Genomic DNA, 21,909 nt, shown 5'->3' on the forward strand with positions numbered 1-21,909 from the left:
CTGCAGATAAATAGGCACCTTTGACCAAATTCAGTGTTATAACACTACTGCTAATGTCTGTTTAAGTGCTCATCCAGGTCATGATAGTCTAAGGGTCTTGGAAAGAAAGCAATCGGACTTCTTCAAGTTTCTCAAAAATGTTTCACCTCTTATTTAAGAGGTTTCATCGGTTCTAAAACCAAAAGACGGAGAGTCCCAGGTATTTAAACCCTACTGAGTGTTGTCCTTTAAGTCGCTCTTTGACTCACTATTAATCATGTGTCTTATCACATGAACCAAGTGTGAAAAAGGCGTGGGTCATTATCAGCAGAGGTTTCGGGTGAAACCACTGTCTCACCTCATCAAATGTAAAAAATGCTTGCACCGTCACCACTTCTCATTCTGATGACGTTGCTACTTTTTCTTAGCTCAAGTTAGAGAACAACAAAACACTTCTTTCACTTAGCAATCCCTGGCCTCAATCCCACTCTTAAAATAAAAACTCCTACCGCTCACATTTCACACACAAAGTTTGGTCGTGAACAACTCTGGCTCTCTGATATGGTACAATTGTGAAACAGGCTTCGTGAGGTGAGAAGCATCACGCTGCTGGACACACATAGTTTGATGGAACAAATGGAGTGGACGGAGTGAGTGAGTCACGAAGCATCAGAGCTGTTGACGGGCCCATCCGTCAGCGCTCTGAAATAGCCGTGCACCAGGACATCACACGCACACAGTTGATATATAAAAAGAAGAACAAGAAGTTTATTTGTGAGATAAATGGTGAAGAAAAGCACACAGGACCCTCAGAAACACTGAACTGAAGTTTGTCTAATATCTGCAAAGGTGAATGTTGCTGGCACTTCCAAATGAATTAGACTGGTTTATGCACCATTAAAAAAGCTGAACCAGCCACAAACAATTTATCAGCAGCTGATCAGGCATGTCCATATTCAAGGCAAAGCTTGAAATGTACATTATTTCTTGAGAAATGACCTCAGTTTATTGCAGTGTTTGTGCTTAAATGCATCACTGTTGCAAATAAACATTCAGAAAATATCTTAAAAGTAAAATAAGTCATCCTCAATCTCATGTCAGTCAGTTTCACAGTGCCGATGTGTGGACTTTGTCTCGTATGCAGTGCAACTGGAATGTATTGACAGCTCTTCACTTGTTCCACATTTTGTCCTGTTACGGCCTTTTTCCAAAGTGGATGAAATTATTTTTTCACCTCAAAATTCTACACTACACCCCATAATGTATTAATTTATTATTAAAATATAACGTGTATACAAATATTAACAGCCTTTGCTTCATTGCTGCAGAAGTTTTTCTGTACTCTTCCCCAGATCTGTGCCTTGGTATAACCTTGTCTCTGAGGTCTACAGACAATTCCTTGGACTTCACGACTTCATTTGTGCTCTGACATTCATTTTCAGCTGTAGGACCTTATATATACAAGCGTGTACCTTTCAAAATCATGTCCAATCACCTGAATTTACCACAGGTGGACTCCAATCACAGTGTAGAAACATCTAAAAGATCATCGGTGGAAACAGGGAGCACCTGAGCACAATTTTAAGTGTTATGGCAAAGGCTGTGAATACTTCTGTACATTTATTTTTAATAAATTTGCGAGAATTTCAAGCGAATATCGAGAGTAGAATTTTGAGGTGAAAAATGAATTGAATCCATTTTAAATAAGGCTGCAACACGACAAAATGTGAAACAAGTGAAGCACCGCGAATACTTTCCAGATGTGCTGCACTCTCACATCCACACCTGTGGCCTGCTTAGATTTACCAGTCAACCAAATATGCATGCTGTAAACCGAGTCCCTTCAAGTCCACAAATACTCTAGCAAATACACTAAAACTGAGCTGCGTCGATTACAGTAAGAGGACTTAAATATAAGATAACATAATATTAATAAGATAACCCTAATAACAAATTTCCCACGTGTGGGACTAATAAAGGTCACCTTATCTTATCTTATATAACAGACAGATCGCATGCTTTCCTAAGTATCACTGATAACTTCTAAAGATGAACAACTCGATTTGGTTAGGTCTGTTTGTGCAAATGTAACAACTGAGGTATTCAAAGGGGGAAGTGAAAGCCCTGCACCCCTCATTACATGAAAAATTCTCTGCTCTGCAGTTGCTCGCGCTGTAGCCACCCCTACTGATGAAAAGAAGAACTGCACCGTTCACTTTTAAGGCATGACATGCAAGCCGTGTGCTTTGTTGCAAAGGACTGTGTTATGAGTAAAAAAATGATAAAAAGTAATCCTCTGGGAAGAACGTGGTTACTGCAAGCTTGAAACACTATCTTCTCCTTGAAGAACAAACCCCAGCCGGTTTATCCCTCGTTAAACCCTTCGTTTGCTGTTCCGAGAAATGCCTCGGCACCGCTAAATTACCGACTGCACTGCTTATCGTCAGTCACGTGACCACCCGCTCCGAAATTGATGAGAAACTTGGTCTTTAATGAGGCTCGCGCTCTCCTCTGGATCGTTTTTTCTCCAGCTCCGAAATTTAACACCCGTTGCTATGGATACACAACAACTGCAACTACCCAAATATGGTCAAAGGAACTGAAACGAAACGGCAATCGCGTGCTGACGTCACGAACAGCACGCATTGCGCTGCCGTGTGTGCGCTCGGATTCCCTTGACCGTGACAATAGTGGAGCAGAGAGCAGGCTGTGAATAAATAATTAACCTGCTGTTTGCGCTGCTTCCCACTCAATTCAAACACGTCTCCGTCCACGACGCGTCTCCTTTATGTAATCCCGAAGCCAGAAATAGCCGCAATGCCATCTTTATGGATTGATACTGAGACGAGAACATCATTAATACCGCCCTTAAATTTAGGCTTTTTCTTCTTCTGACGTTTTAGTGAGTGTTTGGTAGGTCAGACTCATATTTAAACTGGGTTTAAAGCACAGTTATATCACAGATGAAGTTTGCATTGAAGGTGTTCAGCTTTTCTTCGTCCCCCTCCCAGCACATTTCTAAGGCATCTCATGATTTCTTCATCTGCCGAGGAACTTCATGTAAAGTCACCAACTAAGCAAGGCTGTGGTGGAGACTATCTATTCATATGAATGCTCCTGAATCAATAACAACAGCAGCACAGCATTAATTGCAGTTGTGGTATTTTATTTCCAGCATATTTTTCAATATCTAGTTTCTAGTTTTCTTTTGTTTCTGATTTTGTTTGTTTGATGTTGATTTTTTTGCATCTCTATATTTTCATAAGTAAAAAAATAAACTATGTCATAAAATACATCTCAATAAAATACATGGCATGATCTTGTTTTTCACGGAAAACAAATGTAAAAGGAAATGTCAGTTCAGGTCTGGAGGCGGGGGGGCACCTTACAGCAAGATGTTACACTTACATATTAGTATCCTTCTATAATTCACTTGTTACAACACAGCTTTGTCAAAAACAGTGTTACACATATATTAAGCTACTCGGCAGGATCTAGTTTCAGACCACACGCAGAGCTTTTTTTTAAACAACACAATACCATCTCTTCTTGGATTACAGATGACTTGTATTTGCATGCATTTTACTAGCACAAGGTCTCATCTCAGACAACTGCAGCAACAGCATGGAAGAACTCAACCGTGTTTACAGTCACAGAAAAACACTGCGTCTACACAATCTCTGATTTTCAGGTATATGCACGACATCGAAACTCACACTACAAAAGGTTATTTGAGAGCGACTGGAGCTTGCTGGCTGGTTAGAATACAGTATTGTTGCATAACTTCTTTGCATTCACAAGGCCAGGAGTGTGGGCGAGTTAAGACTATCTTTCATTAACTCGGATGCGCCGAGGCTGCCTTTGAGGCACTCGGAGCCGTCAGCCAGGGAATCAATCTCGGAGTGATTGAAGGAAAACACTGTGCGGTAATTGCTACAAGTGGGACTGGAAGACATGACTGGGGTGCTCAGAGACTCAAGGTCGCTTGCCACGGACTTGTACAGGGTTTCCCAGTCTGAGAGGCAGAAGGGCCCACTCAGGTCAGTACTCTGTAGTATGTCAGGGACAGATGCGGCGGTCTCGGGCGTCACTTCCATCTGTATGCTGGGTACCAAGTCATCCAAGTCATCTCCTTTCAGTTCCTCCAGAGCCTCCTCTTCTGCGCTGGAACACAGGAGGATGTTGGAGTTTCCCAAGATGGCTGCAGCAGGGATGCAAGGGACACTGCTCATGTCTTGACCAATATGGGCTTCTCCAGCTGTGCTGCTCTCTGGGGTTTTTCCATTCTCTAAAATGGAAAGCAGCTGCGGGGAGTCCGGTGGATCCTGCAGCATTGTCTCAACATCATCTTCCTTATCATCCCCCTCATCATCATCACCATTGCCGTCATCATCTGAGGAGAGTTTGCAGGACAGTTGGTGGGAAGCTAAGACATGCTCTAGTCTCTCTTTCTCCTTCAGCAGGTTGGCAATCTCTGTCTCCAGGGTGGACTTTTCTTCTTCTAAAGTATCAGTTTCCTGAGGGAAAGAGGGAGAAAGAGAAAGAGAAAAGAGCATGAGCAAAGCACAAAACCCCCCCAATCCTATGTGACTCTGCTGCTCTGCTTCGCTGTTGTGAACTGAGATATTATTCATCTTTGGAAGCATACATATACTGTGAGAATGAATCCTTTATAATGATTTAACAAAGCATTACTTACAGCTTGAAGGGTCTCTATCAGCTCCCTCCGCCTGTTACGACACTTGGCTGCCGCAATTTTGTTCCTCTCCCTCCTGATCCTCCTCCTTTCCTCCTCCTCTTTGGAAGGCTAAAATCAATCAGAAATAGCCCATTAATTTAAACGCTCATCCCACTAAGTCTTGCCATGTCGGCAGTTGGCTCTTAAACACCGTTTCTTGTGCCAAAGTGAGAGAGAGAAAAAAATCTCCTATGCAGTGAATGCTGATGTGGTCGGTGAAGACTCTCAGTTCAGGCGTTAAAATGCTGCACCACTGGCACGGTCTAGCCAGTCACGTGAACGCGCATTGCATGCAATTTCCTATCCCGCACATAAACAAGACTGAGCTCGTTACCCCCGCCAAAGTAACCGCTCTTCGTCGATTAAACATGATCAAATCGGCTTATGACTGACTCCCCGCAGTAAACTATTCAGATCAATCCGCGAACACTTTATTTCCCCACGACAGGGAAAGGAAAAAAGCAGTTAATTGCGTCCCCTTTTGGTGTCCCGGTTAAAATATCGCGATATCTCAGTTTTCACATTAAGCTTAATGAGTGGAAAGGAGGTCGTTGGGGATGATGTGGGGATCAAGACAGAGTGCTCGATTGCTCGATGTACTGACTGATTGATTGACTGGTTGATTGGCACATCAGCATCACCGCCCACCCCTCTCTTCTCTTTACCTGCTCTTTCGGCCCTTTCCTGTTGCTGGCTCTCGCCTTGTTTGCACCTGGCCGGGAAGACGACTGGGTCGCTGCATGAGTTTTGGGCTTTGCACGGCAGGGCGACGGAGAGGCAGATGTGATGACTGTAGGCTGCACAATCCACTTTAGTTCTGGCGATGTTGAGATTGCAGTCACAGTCGGAACAAAGGAGGCTGCTGCACTGGTCTCAGTATCCTGGAAAAACCCACATCAGACAGACATGCATATGCATGCAGTAAAATACTAATTTAGCGTATCTGATGAATGGGCGACCACGTTATTGGCTGACCTTTAGCAATGTTTAAATGTTACATCAATCATTTGTCCAAGGAATGTCAAAGAAGACAAAAAAAATCTGCTCTCTGTAAACACCTCAGAACCAGCCGCGTGTCATATCGTGTCACATCCTCATCAGTTTTTATGATAGATAAAAAAAGGTTGCAACGAAGACTGTGAAGCAGACAGCATTACAAACAGTTTTATTTAAATAATAATATCATTGCGCTGTTTTTGTTTGTTTGTTTGTTTTTTAGGGATTTTTTAGGGATTTTCTACAGAGATACGCATGTTTTTCTAGTCATTTTTCCAACACGGGATAGTAATCCTGCTAGGGGAAATGCAGTGCATGAAAATGACTTCATAAAAATGTGAAGAATTTGAGGAATGCAGTATCACCCGCATGCGTCAAACACAAGATTACGCTTTGTGATCAGGTTTTTGTGTGTGTAATGAAGAGATCCGGCTCTACCTTGGTGCTGTCCACTGATGATGAAAGCGAGTCAGGAGGATGCTGACTGCACCCAGGGGTGTCCCCGCCAGGCGATGCTGTGCTACAGCTGGACGATAAGTCGAACTCAGTGCTGGAGTCTGGATGCATGGTTTCATTAAAAAATAAAAATTCAAAATAAAATTAAATCACCGCATAAGAGACTGAACAGTCAGTCTGTGCTAGACAGAAAACGGATGTCCCGGACGCCTATATTCCATTTGCCAGGTTCATAACTGTGCACATAGTGGAGAGGCCCGCCTTTTATAGTGAGCTGGAATTTTATGAATGAAATCTGTGTGGTGAGACCGAACCATTTCACCGAGGGAGAAGTGACAGGAGAAAGGGGCTAGCAGATGGGTTTTTTTACAGTTCAACAATCAAATCATTGAAGTGCGTAAAAATCAACACTAGCCCACTGTTTTATTTCAGCTTATTATCAGAACTCAAATGTTTTTTTTTAAAAAGTGAGCACATAGAAAGTGGCACCCCTCCCTCCAAAAGGTGCCCACCGCCATGAATGAACTACGTCACTTCATGTATGCAGCATCTGCATCACAGGCTATATGTTCCCGTCATGCCCTCATATGTTCTCGACATTTAGCCTTTGTTTAATGCTTCTGGGCATTTACGGTAACACGAGCTCTCAATGCATTAGAACGAAAGTGGAGGCAGTGTAATAGGCTTCATTAATAAATGGTTTTAAAATAGCCAGTGTGGTGCTTCCCCGGTTCTTTCTCCTCCAAATTGTCCACATTAGAACAATGATTATGCACTAATGTTCCATCATCTATTTATAGACACATAATAAAATCCGGCATTAATTTAATTATTTCACAGCACACTTCCAGCACACTGCCTGATTATTTATAAGCCGTCATAATTAAGTGTCATTCACGTATCACATTGCCTTTCACCTGTCTCTACATATGAATAGAGCTCCAGCAACAGAACTGTCGCTGAAGCCAAGCAGCCAATCGCCGAATGGACCGGTCGAGCCATATATGGTATTTCCGGGAGGGGTGGGGGGGATGGGGGCTGCTGTGGCACAAGGATAGGAAGGATAGCGCGCAGACGGACGCTGCCGGGCTGTGTGTGGCCCACTCACTCGCTGCCGCAAAAAGAAAGTAAAACAAGCTCTCAGAGATTGACCCTGTGCTGTACCTGATATCAGCGTCATCAGCTGCGCCAAGAATGCCCGCACAGGCGTTAGTTTGAGGATGCGAAGGATTTGACCCACCTTTCCATATAAGGGTGGCAATTAGGTGCAGCCGCAGATGTGCAAAACAGACTCATGAGGGAATCGGAGAATTCAAGAAGGCCAGTGACTGACATAATTTCTAGACAGGAACAACGTGACTTACTTTCTCACAGACGGTAATGCAGTTTATCGGCACCAATTAAAGCCCGGGCTTTAATTGATGTTCCCGCATAACCTAATTCTGCTCCCATAACAAGAGCTTGCGGGCCGGATTGGGCTATATTTAGGTTTCATGTGACCTCACGAACCCATCCAAGTGAAAGGGATAAGCGCTGGATAGAGTGAGAAGCTCCCCCCTGTTTGCTCTGCGCTCCCGGGTACTTCCCGGCAGTGGCAACCCCCCCGCCTTGGGCCCTATTTACCGGCACATCACTATTGGTGGTCGTTTTGAGCGGCCTGGGACAAAAAGAAGTTCAAAGGTCGAACAATACTCACCTCTCAGCACAGCTCTAACAGTCGTTTTCTTCAAAGCAACTTGAGCGTGAATGCGCAAAGACTGTGGAGTTTATTTTTAGATCCACTGGCATCCAAGTTCACGGTCATTTTAGTGAACTGTTCTCCTTTGAGGAGCCAAAGAGCAGCGATAAAAAAAAAAAAGAAAGAAAGAAAGAAAGAAAGAACTTCAGGTATTAGATAGCCGGATACGAGTTTAAATACTTTTAAAAACAGCAATAAAAAATATGTTTTTATTTTAGAAATTGCCTTTCTTTCTTTCTTTCTTTCTTTCTTTCTTTCTTTCTTTCTTTCTTTCTTTCTTTTTCTCATTATCATTATTATTATTATTATTATTATTATTATTATTATTATTATTATTATTATTATTATTGTTATTATAATTTTATTTCGATTCCAGTCTCAGTCCAACACGAAATAACACCAGCAAAAACCAGGTCACTCAAACAGTGTAGGTCAGCAACCTTCATGCCAACCACTCAAACAGAACTCAAACACCGCTCAAGGTAAACGGCTTGTTTGGTGTCCCGTTCCATTCCGTTGACCCGCAGACACCGAGGAAAGGGGAGGACTGTCAGAGATGGGAAAACACTTGGAGCTCTCACTCCGACGACGTTTCCGGGAACCGCTAATGACGTGTTCATGTGCACGTTCCGTCTCCACAGGCGATGCCGAAAAAGCCGGTTTGGTGTTTCTCTGTTGATGCGGCTCCTCCTCATGATTAGACACGATCTTCGTTGCTATGAAAAAATAAAAAATAAATGGACGTCACTGACGCGAAAGGGGCTGGGCGTCGCTATGACAACCAGGAATGTTCAACAAAACACTGGCGCGGGAAAGAAAGCGCAAAATCCTATAGCCTGAATTAGAGCCTTTTGACACAATGACACCTTTGTTTAGTCTTTATGGTTTGTTTAATGGGTCGAGAGCGCTTATGGTGCTTGTTTTGTGCTTGTTTAGTTAAAGAAGGGAATTCCCGGAAGACTCACGAGAGAGAGAAAAAAAGAAGAAGAAAAGTATGAATTGTGTTTCATTAAACTCATGTATCATGAATGTATCGCCTTTATTAATAATAAACCATGAACAAAACTACCAGCAAATGTTGCTGACTTTGGTAATATTGCACGAAAGTCATGCTGCTTGTTCCACAGACCTACTTCTCAAGTGAACAGGATAATAAAAAAAAGTGCTGATGTCAGAGAACGAACAGTTATTAAACAGCAAATGCAGTCGCAATGTTGGCTCACCGTTAAGCCTGCATTTCATGAATTCGTTTCATAGCTTCTTACGTAAATCTTGAGGATTCCCTCTGCTAGTGGCTTTGGGGAAGACCTTTACAATTAACCGCCACCCCTCCCCATCCCCTGTCGTCGAGGAAACGTACACACAGAAAACCAGTTATCAGCTCGCTCTGCAGCTAAACACGCCCTGTTCTGGATTGCAGGCGAAAGGTACAAACAGTACCTGAGGGTGGAGAACATGTCACCCATGTCCTGACATGCAACGTTTATGTAGAGATATTTTAGACTGACTATGAAACAATTCCATTGTAACTTACTGGATATAAACGCATCTGGGATTAAATAAGAAAAATACATGAATACAAAAATTAAATAAATAAGTAAATTAAAAGTCGGTTTACTTTAGAAAAAGGACAGACCACAGAATCAAGTAAAAATCAATTACCCACCATTTTCTCGCTTATTCTTATCTTTATTTTTAATTATTCTTTGTACTTCGTGACCTACCTACACATGCAAATGCGGACCTTCTGTGATTGTATGGATTGTCTCGCATTAAGTGTGTAACCATTTATCAAATTAAACACTTTAAAAATAGCCGATAAGTGAGTCAGTGAGTGAAGTTAGCGAGTACGTAAATAACATGTTATTTATATGCCAAATTTCAAGATGAATATCACAAAGTGCTTCACTACAAGCCGAAAGTTTGCACGATAAAACTGAGTTTCTATATTTCAAAAACATAAAAATAAAAAAGGAGGTGCGCGGCTGGGGGAGGGGGTTAAAAAAAACAGAAACAGATTTTTTTTTTTTTATGTGTTTGTTTGGTACATTTTGTTCAGCACAGACGCATTTGCATGTTTAATTGTGTCCTTGCTGTGTAGGACGCACTTTTCCTCACTGTTATCTCAGTTCTTTAAGTTTTCACAACAATCTCTGTGTTTGTTGTTTTACATAACGTCATGCCGCTGTCCGCCACTCTCACGGTGTATTTCCCATCAGGCCCCGCCTCCTTCACAGGATGCACCATATATGGATACCTACGTATCGGGGATCCCGCTCCGGAATATTCCATTTCTTGAAGACGAGTTTTAGAAATAAACATTTCAAATAGTCACTTATCACCTGTAAATGACTCATTCGTGACTCGTGCAAACAAACTGTATTGAATTTAAATGGAGCGCGAGGAAAAGTCGGTGTTATTACCGCGTTGTTAAGTCAGTGTTTTGGTGTTTTTTTTCCTTCCTGGTGTCGGGTGCACGGCACACCCCTCTTTACGTCAGCAGACAGTATATAAAAGGCCCAGCTCGGAGAGTTGGCAGTCTAACTTTGAGTAGCAGAACAGCGACTAAGAGAACTGATCGGGAACAGCGCTTGAAGAGTTTTCTCGCAAACCCACTAAAGGACTATCCTGACCTCAAGTTTACATTCGTCCTTAGTAGAGTTTGTCCGGATCTTCTTATTTGCTTAATTTTTTTTCGAAAAAAAGGAACGATGATGTTCAATTTCAACGCGGATTGCGACTCTTCCTCTCGCTGCAGCACCGCTTCCCCGTCCGTGGACACTCTGGGATATTACCCGTCACCAGCGGGATCTTACTCCAGCATGGGATCTCCCCAGTCTCAGGTATGTCCGCTTAAACATTGTTAAATTTTTACAGCACGCTATTTCAGCTCAGAAAGGACCTGTTGGAGATTTGGATGTTTACTAAATTAAACTGACAAAACTTAAAAGTGATGTTTTCAGATAATAATAATGGTAATAATGAAAAAGGCTGGCTGGAAATTAAGAAAAGCACCCACTGAGTTTTGTTTTTAAATATATATATATATATATATTTTAAAAAATAACTCTGACCTGCGCACCAAACAGTGCAAGGCAAGCTTCATTCATCCACCTGGAAACTCCATAGAGAGAGTGTAACGTCATAGCTGACATCATAAGGATATTTTTAAACCATCCAGCTTTTTATAGACCCTGCGTGCTTCATTCATAGACATCTTGCAATGCTGCCACCCCTCCTGATAATGTACTAAACGTCCTGACGATCTTCTTTTTTACTTCATTTCCTCCAGGATTTCACAGACCTGACAGCATCAAGTGCCTCCTTCATCCCCACAGTCACGGCCATTTCCACGAGCCCAGATCTTCAGTGGATGGTCCAGCCTGTGGTCTCCTCAGTGGCCCCTTCCCACGGAGCTCACCCTTACACCTCCAGCCCCAGCCCTGCATATTCAAGAGCAGTCATGAAATCTGCAGTGTCCAGGGCTCACAACAAGAGAGGCAAAGTGGAACAGGTAATTATCATTCGTTCATGAAGTGTTATATATAGTCATAGACTAAGTTTATTAAAGAGCAGGGGTCCTAACTTTTACCTTCTATCATGTGCAGATGACACCTGAGGAGGAAGAGAAGAGAAGGATTCGCAGAGAGAGGAATAAGCAGGCAGCAGCAAAATGCCGCAACAGGAGGCGAGAGCTTACAGACACTCTGCAAGCTGTAAGTATCCCATCAGACTTACCATCACTCATTAAAACGTGTTTATTGTCAGAGCTAATAGCAGAGCTATCCAACAGCCAAGCTGATGCAACTTCCTCCATTTCTCTCTCTTACAGGAAACTGATATCCTGGAAGACCAGAAATCCAACCTGCAGAATGATATCGCCAACCTGCTGAAGGAGAAGGAGAGGCTTGAGTTCATTCTGGCTGCCCACCAGCCCATTTGCAAAATCCCCTCTGAGCTGGGCACGGACTTCCCCCTGACCTCCCTCTCTCCTACCCATTCCTGCCACTCCGCTGCAGTGTCCACCCAGCCACAGATCACCGTCTCTCAGACACCCGCTATCGCTTCCAGCCAGCCGACCTTCACCTCAACCTCCAACTCCATCTTCTCCAGCACCAGCACCGCCCTCTCCACAGCCACTGTCTCTAGCAGCACAGTCAAGATGTCAGACCTGGAGTCCTCTGTCCTGGAGGAGTCTCTGGATCTCCTGGCAAAGACAGAGATGGAGACGGCACGGTCGGTGCCAGAGGTCGACCTGTCCAGCTCCCTCTACACGGGTCAGGAGTGGGAGGCTCTTCACACCTCAGCTAATACCAATGACTTCGAGCCCCTGTGCACACCTGTAGTAACCTGCACCCCGGCCTGCACTACCTACACGTCTTCATTTGTATTCACCTTCCCAGAGGCAGAGACCTTCCCCACCTGCGGCGTTGCCCACAGGAGAGGAAGCAGCAGCAATGAGCAGTCCTCCGACTCCCTCAGCTCACCCACCCTGCTGGCCCTCTAAAAGACTGTACAAGAAACAATGATTCTTCCTATCAAAGCACACTTTCTTACATAGATGTGCCGATCACAGGGCTATGGAACAGACTTATATTAAATTATTTATGATTTTTATCTGCCTTTATCTATACTTGCCTATAACACCAATGTAGCAAGTTTAAAAAACAAAAACAAAAAAACCCCTCCCCGCATGTTTCAACTAATACCACCTAGTCGTTATATGAGTTCGTATATGATTTATATGGTGCTAGATAACATAACTTGTTGTTTATCGATGTGTGTTCAGAGCAATAGTTATTATTGATCCAGTTTGTTTTCTGGTTAATGGAATGTGAGAGTTAATATGTGAACTGTTTGTGAAATTTTAAAAAGAAAAAAAACAAACAAAAAAAGACGTGCATTGTCTTAACCATGGTCTGAGTGGTCTATCCGAAGTTTTCTGTGAAAACATTAGTCCTTTTAATTTATTAAATTTATTTTTTTACACATAGAGGAATAGAGAAAGAGATAGTAAAGAAGAATGTTGTTTGTAAGTTATGTAAATAAAAAGATAGTGATATTTCAATTCAATCATCTGTGCTGGCTGGGTGTGTTGCTTCCTCTCACGATATCCACACACACACACACACACACACACACACACACACACACGTATTTACATATTTATTCAGTTCAATTCAGGTGTATTCATCAGTCACCTCATGGGGCAAGGACTTTGCGACAGCGGGAAGGAAAAACTCTTTTTAACAGGAAGAAACCTCGCCCCATGTTTATTGGAAGAGAGGCAAAGGAAAAATAATTAAAGAAAAGATGAAAGAGAAAAATAATAAAAGAAAAAATAAAAGAGGGGAATATTCTCAGGAGTAGTAAATTAAAAGCATTTCCAGTAAAATGCTTTCAAAAATGATTAAAATAATGCTAAAATTAGCTTATATAAGGGATAGCCATCTTTTTTCCCTGCACCTCCACTTGCTCTATTTATTGTTCCGCCTGTTGCCAGGGTTAACTATGTCAGGGGCTCTTACGTCAGTGCGTTCTTTCCATTTTTTTAATCGCAAGCCGTGCGCGATGACGTCTGGACTTCCGTGCCCAAATATAGGGCTTTGCGAGGAGTCTGCTGCTCGCTGCCGCCTGCCAACAGAAAGTAACCGGGCAGCTCGGTCAGCGCTTTTTTTTCCGCTAAAACAGATATACGCTCTCTTCTCTCGGCTTTTTTCCCCTCTGCCGGTCTCATAGAGGGCCGATTTAACCATCGACATCTCTGCTAAAAAGAGGAAAAAGGCTTGCTGCACACTGCTTTCGTAACCGATGCGACACGTTTCTCACATCCAACCCTGTGCGCGCGCACACACACAGACATACGCACGCGATCTGTAGTTGTGCAAGGGAACTCGCAAGAGGATCTGAAAGCGACGTTTTCAGCCACAATATACGCTGGTTTAATTAATTCTCGTGCATCAGAAGGCCCCCGATTCGCCAAAATATCACCTCCCACAGAACAAAAGACGTGCGAGTTACAGCATAATCGAGGAAGAAAAAAAAGGAAAAAGACGAGTCCTCAGAAATACTTCATAAAGGCACAGACAGCAATGTCGACCTATTAAATGAACTTCTGCATGAGCGATAAGGGTTCATTTTTATTTATTTATTTATTTTAAGTGGCTGTATGCTAAATATGCATCTTGTTGAAGCACATCTGTGCCAACATGGATGCTGATTTGACAGCATGGCATCCAAATGTCATTTGTTAGTTAAAAAGGTCACATGTAAATACCTGATGTGGAAGATCTAGAAATGAAATTTTCATATAATCTAGTATAATCTCCCCCAATCCCTTACCCCCATAATTTGTTTATGCAGTATGAATTAAAACTGAAGGTCTGGGGGGGGCATCTATTGCCTCATGTTACGCATGAGACCATGAATGCAATAAAATCAAATCAAATCAAATCAAATCACCTTTATTGTCACATCACATGTGCAGGTACACTGGTACAGTACATGCGAGTGAAATTCTTGTGTGCAAGCTTCACAAGCAACAGAGTTGTGCAAAATACAATAACGTGCAACAAGCAAAATATAAAAATGGTTAATCTAAAAAGTAATAAATATATGTACCATATATAAAGGTATATACATTACTGAATGTGTGTACTAAATATGTTTTTCTACGTGTGTGTGTGTGTGTGTGTGTGTGTGTGAGTGTGTATATACATGTTTTACAAATGAAATAGAGTAAACAATAAAATAAGATATATAAAATATAAAATATACAGAGGTAGGTATGTGCAAAACAGTGGCATTAATGTACAGTATGGAGTGCATAATGTTGAAGTTCCAGTAGTGAGGGTGAGGTGTCTATGACGTGTTCAGCAGTCTGATGGCCTGGTGGAAAAAGCTGTCTCTCAGTCTGCTGGTACGGGACCGGATGCTGCAGAACCTCCTTCCTGATGGAAGTAGTCTGAAGAGTTTATGGCTGGGGTGACTGGAGTCCTTGATGATCCTCCCGCTTTCCTCAGGCACCGCTTCCTGTAGATGTCTTGGAGGGAGGAAGCTCACCTCCAATTATCCGTTCAGCACACCGCACTACTCTCTGGAGAGCTTTGCGGTTGTAAGCGGTGGTGTTGCCATACCAGGTGGTGATGCATCCAGTGAGGATGCTCTCAATGGCACAGCGATAGAAGGTCCTGAGGATGCGGGGCTCATGCCAAATCTTTTCAGTCTCCTGAGAAAGAAGAGGCGCTGCTGCGCCTTCTTCACTGTCTTGTTTATGTGTACTGACCACGTAAGATCCTCAGCCAGATGTACACCAAGGAAGCGGAAGCTGCTCACTCTCTCCACAGCGGCGCCGTTGATGGTGATGGGGTGTGTACTCTCTGCACCTCCGGAAGTCCACTATCAGCTCCTTTGTCTTTGCGACGTTGAGGGTGAGATGGTTGTCTTGACACCAGTGGGTCAGGCGCTGACCTCCTCCCTGTAGGCTGTCTCATCACCGTTGGTGATAAGACCCACCACTGTAGTGTCGTCCGCAAACTTCACAATGATGTTGGAGTTGTTAGTGGCCGTGCAGTCGTGGGTGTAGAGTGAGTACAGGAGAGGGCTCAGTACACACCCCTGTGGAGCACCAGTGTTCAGTGTGATGGGGATGAGGTGGTGCTGCCCAGTCTGACCACTTGGCGTCTGTCAGACAGGAAGTTAAGGATCCAGCTGCAGAGGGAGCTGCTCAGTCCTAGATCCTGCAGTTTCCTGTCCAGCTTCGAGGGAACGATGGTGTTGAATGCTGAGCTGTAATCTACAAACAGCATTCTCACATACGTGTCTCTCTTCTCCAGGTGTGACAGGGCAGCATGGAGTGTCAGGGCTATGGCATCATCAGTGGACCTGTTGTGGCGGTATGCGAACTGTAGAGGGTCCAGTGAGTCGGGTAGTGCGGAGCAGATGAAGTCCCTGACCAGCTTCTCGAAGCATTTGCTCACGATGGGGTCAGGGCTACAGGTCGCCAGTCGTTCAATGATGAGATGGTGGAGGATTTGGGTACAGGGACGATGGTGGCCATTTTGAAGCAGGCTGGGACTACAGACAGAGAGAGGGAAAGGTTGAAGATATGTGTGAACACTCCAGCCAGCTGAGCCGCGCATGACTTGAGGACGCGGCCGGGAATCCCGTCCGGACCAGTAGCTTTGCGTGGGTTCACTCTCCTGAAGTACCTCCGCACATCCTCCTCAGACACAGTGTGCGCACTGACGTCATCCGCGGTGCGCACACTGTCCGGTCTCCTGGTGTTCGCTGTGTCGAATCTAGCGTAGAATACGTTTAGATCCTCACACAGAGAGGCCGTGGTCTGCGGTGTGCTGGTTTTCCCTCTAAAGTCTGTGATCGTGTTTAGTCCCTGCCACATACTCCGAGGGTTGTCAAACTGTTGCTCCACCCTGTCCCTGTACTCACGTTTGGCTGCTTTGATCGTCTTCCGGATAAATACAATAAATACATCACTTACGCAGTAATCATTGATCATTTCAGATAAATCTCGGTGGTGTGTTTTGTGTGTGTGTTGTTTTTCCACTGGCATCTCTGCAGACGAATTATTTGGCTTTTATCGCTCCTCACTGTGTCATCAGACCTCTCCCGTCCTTCTCATCTTGTCTGCATGTCATTCTCTCACCTCATTTGCTCATTTCACCTTGTACCACTATTTCATCATGTGCAGAATCATCAAAAGGCAGGTTGCCTAATGGCTTCACACAGGAAATGCGTGGTGCGTCTGTGTAAAAGACAGGCTTGGTGGAAGACTACTGTCGCACAATAACCAACCAACTCTGACGTTGGAGGCCTTCCAGTGTGGTCACACCCTTTTTTGTAAAGCCACGCAAGATGTCAGCAGTTGTTGCTGCTCTGCTTCCTGGTTTCAAATGAGGAACAAGTTTAATATCGCTCAAAGTACTGAAGTAGCAAAATATGGTGTTCTTCATGAGACTGACTTTTATAGGGTTTCTTGCTTTGTCCTTGTACTGCTGTTGCATAACAGCCTATTTCTCAGTATCTGTTTTCCTTTACTCTTCAGCAGTACCCCCCCTCTTTTCCTCAATAAAGCTTCCGTGTGCGACCATGCGGCATCTAATAACTCTGTCTATTAATACCCCTTTTACCAGCTCGGGGAGATGGGGTAGCTGCAGAAATAGCAGGTGCCTATTGCTTCTTTTAACATCAGCATCAACAGCAGTAAAATTAGACCACTGTGACGCCAACCTGCGTCGGTGCTGCAACCCAGGGGAGGAACCAGGCAGCATACGCCTGATAGAAAGAGAGGAGGAGGAGGAGAAGGAGGAGGAAGGGAGACAATGATGAGGATGAGAGGATTGCAGGGAGGGAGACAGACAGAGATCCCTGCCTTGGTGTAATTGTGAGCACAGTGATGATGAAACAGCTGAGTTCGCCTACGTGCCACACTGACAACAGTTCAGCTTGGCTTGGCTTTGTATTCACAGAAAGCCGTCCCCCTGATAGCTTTCTGCTGCTGAGAAGGGATGTGAAAGCTTTTAACAAACTACAAAACATCAGTCTGCCACTCATGGACGAGTAACAGAGCAATAGCTGACTCAGAATAACACTTATAGTAATCAATGTTAAGCACACCCAGTTTTATCCAATTTTGCCCTGACACAACTCTTTGTCTGAGTTATTGTGAGTTCGCCTGAGGCCCTTTTTTTTTATGATGAATTACTGCTGTGTGAATGTGTCTTCTCAGTAATTAGAAGTGATAAGGAGCATAACTCATAAAATGACAACAGCTAGTTAAAGGGTGTGTGCACTTGCGTCAGCAGGCTTGTTCTTTAAGGAAGTGTCTGTTCTTTGGAGTCAAATGAAATGAAATTTTGGAACCGTGGCCAAAGGTGACAAAATGGTTGCAGTCAATCAGGTGTAAGATTCCACAGGAAGGTCTCATCTCACTCCTTGAAATGTTTAATTCACAATCAATAAATAAATGTGCCCAGAAATGGTTGAAATTAACAAACAGTTAGAAGCAAATAATTTTTTTTTCTGAACAAGTGTGACTTTCACACTTAAAGAACAGCTGAAACTAATTCAAATACAGGCTACTCATTATCGTTGGATGTAAAGTTTTGTGAATTTCATTTGTAGCCTAAGCTCCTCTGCGGCACAGAGGAGTGTGTGTGACTTGCTATTCTTAGAGGTTTTGACGCAATAAGCTACAAAACTGGAGGGATTTCTCTATCCAGTAATTACTGTTCACCTGCTGCCAGACTCCCCACTCAGCAGCGTGTCCTCTTCTTGTCTCATGGGATCAGTAACTAGGATGTTTCCCTGGAAACTGGACAGCTCTATCATATATAATTGGGTAATCCCTGAGCTGCTGACAGAAAAATAATAGCGTTTGGGATTTTCAAAAAGACTCAAGCAAACACTGAACGTAATATGTCTGTTTCATAATCCAGATCCAGCGATTACAGGATGGAGCTGGATTATTAGTAACTGTAATGATAAAGGGATTTCAGTGACAATATTTAGATATCAATAAGCAGATTGTTAAAAGACTTCTAACTCTTCTCTAAGACTGCTATTTATTCAGTGAAAGGAGTTAAAGTCCCTGATCGATCTATTGTGCTTCTCTCTACCTTGAACTGGCTTGTTTGCACAAGCCTTCCCACGCTCTGCCACTAACATTAGTCTCAGATATATAGCCACTCTGACCCACTAGGGGGCCCAGGTTAAAAATATTCTCTGGTCTGCAAAAGACTAACACAAGGATTTTCTGAAAATGATAGCTCCCTCAAAGGAAAGCTGAGAGTTATTTTTGTAAATACAGCTGCTGCTGTGTGAGTTAAAGTGCAGGGTTCTTGTTGTTTACTGCACATCCCATATTTCCAGTCTTAATAGGAAACTGACCACCAATCTACAATTCGTCCATTTATCGGCTTATTCCATTTTGGGCAAGAGGTGGGGACTGAGTGGTGCTAGTCCAACAGAGGGCTAACAGGGAGACAGAGGCAACCATTTAGGTCACATCCTTTTAAGAATCATAAAAATCCAGAACCATTTTTGTCCTAATGACTGTTAATCATTGCTCTGTGAACTGCAGCTACAGCTCTAGGCTCTGCATATCTTATATTGTGATAGGATGCTTGAATAAATGAATAGTGATGATCTTTATAATGATATATTTAGCTTATTGTGCAAGGTCACCTTGTCTCCGTACCCAGGAAACTCCTTTTTTGGAGTGGGAGCACTCTACAGAGCAAACAATACACCTGATGTAAACACTCCATCCCACACAAGACCACTACCAGGGCAGGGGTAAAAAAATTGTACTTTGTTCAGCAAAGTAATTTAAACTTAATGGTCCAAGCTTTTCGACTGCATCTCAGTGAATTATTTAAGGCCAGATAAAATATACTTTATTTATCACAAAACTAGGGAAATGCAGCAGCCAACACATTAAAGAGAACTTGTAAAAATGACTTCAGTAAAGGAGAATAGCTCAGTTAAGCAGAAAAATGTAATTTAAATAAATAAAGGAACCTAAAAAAAAATAAAAGTCTAAATAAAATACAATAAAAGTAAAAATAAACAGAAATGAAAAAGCAATGTGTAAAAATCTTATCATAAAATAATAATACCTATTATAAAGATGAATAAGAATGAAACTTATATATAATAAAACTATAGCTATCTCACTAAATGATTACATAGTGATGATACTAATGTCAGAGCATGGGTGTGCTCTCCAGAGGGGCATCGAATGGCACCAGCCCCAACTGATGCCCCCCTATAAATGATTTGTGCCCCCTAAAATGAGGGCATTGGATAACATTACTGTTAATGTTATAATCCCCCAAATCAGTAGATATATAATTCTAAAGGTGCCATTCCACATAATGAGTACACTTACTTTAGTTACTTTAAAGCTTTAAGTAACTAGCTTAAAGCTTTAAAATTTAAACAATGAACCTGTGCACTATTAAGCTACTTGTTTAGGATTTTAACGTTTAGTTTACTTTTACTTAAGTGAAAAGTCTAAATACTTTTTTCCACTTTGAAACAATGTTATCCAGTGCAAGATTATGTTTAAGTTAATAAATGAGATACAGGTATTCATGTGAGCCTAAAAATCATGTTTTCTACACCAGTTTTCTACAATGATTTTACTTCTGATGAAATATTCTGACTTATTGGTACCTCTGTGCCACGGTTCTTAAAAAACCTTGGAAACACGCCTGTGTCACAGCGGTCATTTCCGTCTCATATGCAGTGTTTGGTTAAAACACACTGGAAAGCTTGAAGAACATTTCCTACAGATCCTTCCAAAAGGCTTAAAAACAAAACAAAACAAAAGAAACCAGGTAGATTTTCCTGTCATAAGTAGGAGTAAGCTGTTCCGCCATCAGTGAGTGACGTTAAAATGTCCAACCTTACAGCAGAAATAAACATGTTTACAGCCTGGTACAGAAATGGTTTTGGTTTTTCAAGCTAAGGTATCTCTCTTAACAAGACCTGTGTGGCTGGGGCGGAGCTAGAGAAATTTTCTTAGGGTAGCACGAGGGTGGCATGGAAATGAGATGGGGTGGCAAAATCAAAGCCATTTCTTTAGACACATACAGGTGTTACATTCTGTAATATACATTATATATATATGGTGAAAATACATCAAATGCAATAAGTATACACGTTTCATATAAACAATAACAATAAGAAAGTCTATAACTTTCTTATTGGTTTTATCCCAAATCATTAAACATTTCAGTTCGATCTTATGTACTGTACAGCCAACATAATAAATAAGCATGTAGCTCAATAAGCATAAACTCCAGAAAGCTACACAACATGAGGTGGATCAGTTAGAAATGCAAGTCTAACTTCTCTTTGGCACTTTTTTGTTACATGCTTAAATTTACAAATAAGGTCAGAAATCTGTACTGTTAAACACTACTGACAACAAGATATAAAGCCAGTTCGACACTATGGGTAACACATTTTCAATGAGAGGGTAACATTTTGTAATATAATAAGTTTTAGTATTTATATTCAGTGTAAGTTGTAGCTACGGTAAAAGTGTTCATGCTAGCTTATTTTTATAAACAACACTGTCATATGCAAAACTATGGTTGCACTAGGGATGGCAAGGGATTATTTTAGGATGGCACACCACAGTAGATCCGCCCGTGCCTGTGTGGTTGCTTTATACAATTTATATAATCATCATGTTAAGGCAGGTCCTGAATACCAGAACCAGCTCACCAAAGGTTCTGTTGTAACCCACTGAATGGCTCTGCAAAATGTGACAAGTGGAAAGACGAAGGGTATAAATTTCATCGTTTTACTAACAACAGCCTTAACCTGTTAGACGCAAAAATACGAAGAAAATAAACCAATAAAAAAATATTCGACATGTACATGTTTTTATTGTTAGTATTCCACTAAATAACAAGTAAATAATAAGTTCCCTTTTTTTTCTTTATGATTTTTTTTATGTTTTCACAACAGGCGGACAGTAAAGTTTGACTGAAAGGTGAATGCTTACTAGGCTGCTGTCTGCTTTGAACCTCTCACGTCTCTGTAACTGTCGTCAGTAACTGAACTGAACTTGTGACCTTGCGTGTGCTGTTGCTGCCTTCATGAAATTTTTAAATGACATAATCTAGCAAATAACATGGTTTGCTACGTAGTTAGTTTTTTTTTTCGTTTTCCTTTTCATTTGATCTGCATGAACTTGACAAACAGTGCTAAAGTCTGAGCTCCAGTTTTAGTGAGAAAGAACTGGTTTTAACCAGGAAAAACCCTGCAACCTAATACAGTATGCTCCAAGAGGAAATTACGCACTTCACTTAAATGCTCCGTTTCCGTTTGTGACCAATATACACAAAAAGTAAATCTCTGAGCAGTTGGAGTTGTGATTAATTTAGGAAAACATTTAGCAAATAACTCAAGAGTTGTAGTCATTCCTCTGACACATTGTGACACACTTGTATACAGTATGATTTAG

At 42.3% G+C, this 21,909-nt stretch overlaps 2 protein-coding genes across 2 annotated transcripts; one reads left to right on the forward strand and one right to left on the reverse strand.

Moving 5' to 3' along the window:
* Positions 1–3,142: 3,142 nt before the first annotated feature.
* On the reverse strand, positions 3,143–7,979 carry LOC116314098 (proto-oncogene c-Fos-like). The gene is made up of 4 exons (XM_031731994.2): positions 6,152–7,979; positions 5,383–5,598; positions 4,679–4,786; positions 3,143–4,496 (listed from the first exon to the last, which is right to left on the reverse strand). Exons 1-4 carry the CDS (start codon positions 6,278–6,280, stop codon positions 3,774–3,776), a joined length of 1,176 nt encoding a protein of 391 aa, XP_031587854.1. The 5' UTR covers positions 6,281–7,979; the 3' UTR covers positions 3,143–3,773.
* A 2,460-nt stretch (positions 7,980–10,439) lies between these two features.
* fosab (v-fos FBJ murine osteosarcoma viral oncogene homolog Ab) lies at positions 10,440–12,980 on the forward strand. The gene is made up of 4 exons (XM_031731995.2): positions 10,440–10,750; positions 11,200–11,421; positions 11,516–11,623; positions 11,740–12,980. The coding sequence occupies exons 1-4, from the start codon at positions 10,619–10,621 to the stop codon at positions 12,412–12,414; spliced, it is 1,137 nt and encodes a 378-aa protein (XP_031587855.1). The 5' UTR covers positions 10,440–10,618; the 3' UTR covers positions 12,415–12,980.
* The last annotated feature ends 8,929 nt before the right edge of the window (positions 12,981–21,909 follow it).

This window comes from Oreochromis aureus, linkage group 15 (genome assembly GCF_013358895.1).
Source record: "Oreochromis aureus strain Israel breed Guangdong linkage group 15, ZZ_aureus, whole genome shotgun sequence".
Taxonomy (NCBI): domain Eukaryota; kingdom Metazoa; phylum Chordata; class Actinopteri; order Cichliformes; family Cichlidae; genus Oreochromis; species Oreochromis aureus.

Excerpts from the sequence above, each read along its gene's own strand:
- LOC116314098 (XM_031731994.2), bottom strand. The coding sequence starts at position 6,280 with ATGCATCCAGACTCCAGCACTGAGTTCGACTTATCGTCCAGCTGTAGC. Across the intron at positions 5,599-6,151 it reads CATCAGTGGACAGCACCAAG|GATACTGAGACCAGTGCAGC; the intron begins GTAGAGCCGGAT and ends GGGTTTTTCCAG. Across the intron at positions 4,787-5,382 it reads GGAAAGGGCCGAAAGAGCAG|CCTTCCAAAGAGGAGGAGGA; the intron begins GTAAAGAGAAGA and ends GATTGATTTTAG.
- fosab (XM_031731995.2), top strand. The coding sequence starts at position 10,619 with ATGATGTTCAATTTCAACGCGGATTGCGACTCTTCCTCTCGCTGCAGC. Across the intron at positions 11,422-11,515 it reads AGAGAGGCAAAGTGGAACAG|ATGACACCTGAGGAGGAAGA; the intron begins GTAATTATCATT and ends TATCATGTGCAG. Across the intron at positions 11,624-11,739 it reads TTACAGACACTCTGCAAGCT|GAAACTGATATCCTGGAAGA; the intron begins GTAAGTATCCCA and ends TCTCTCTTACAG.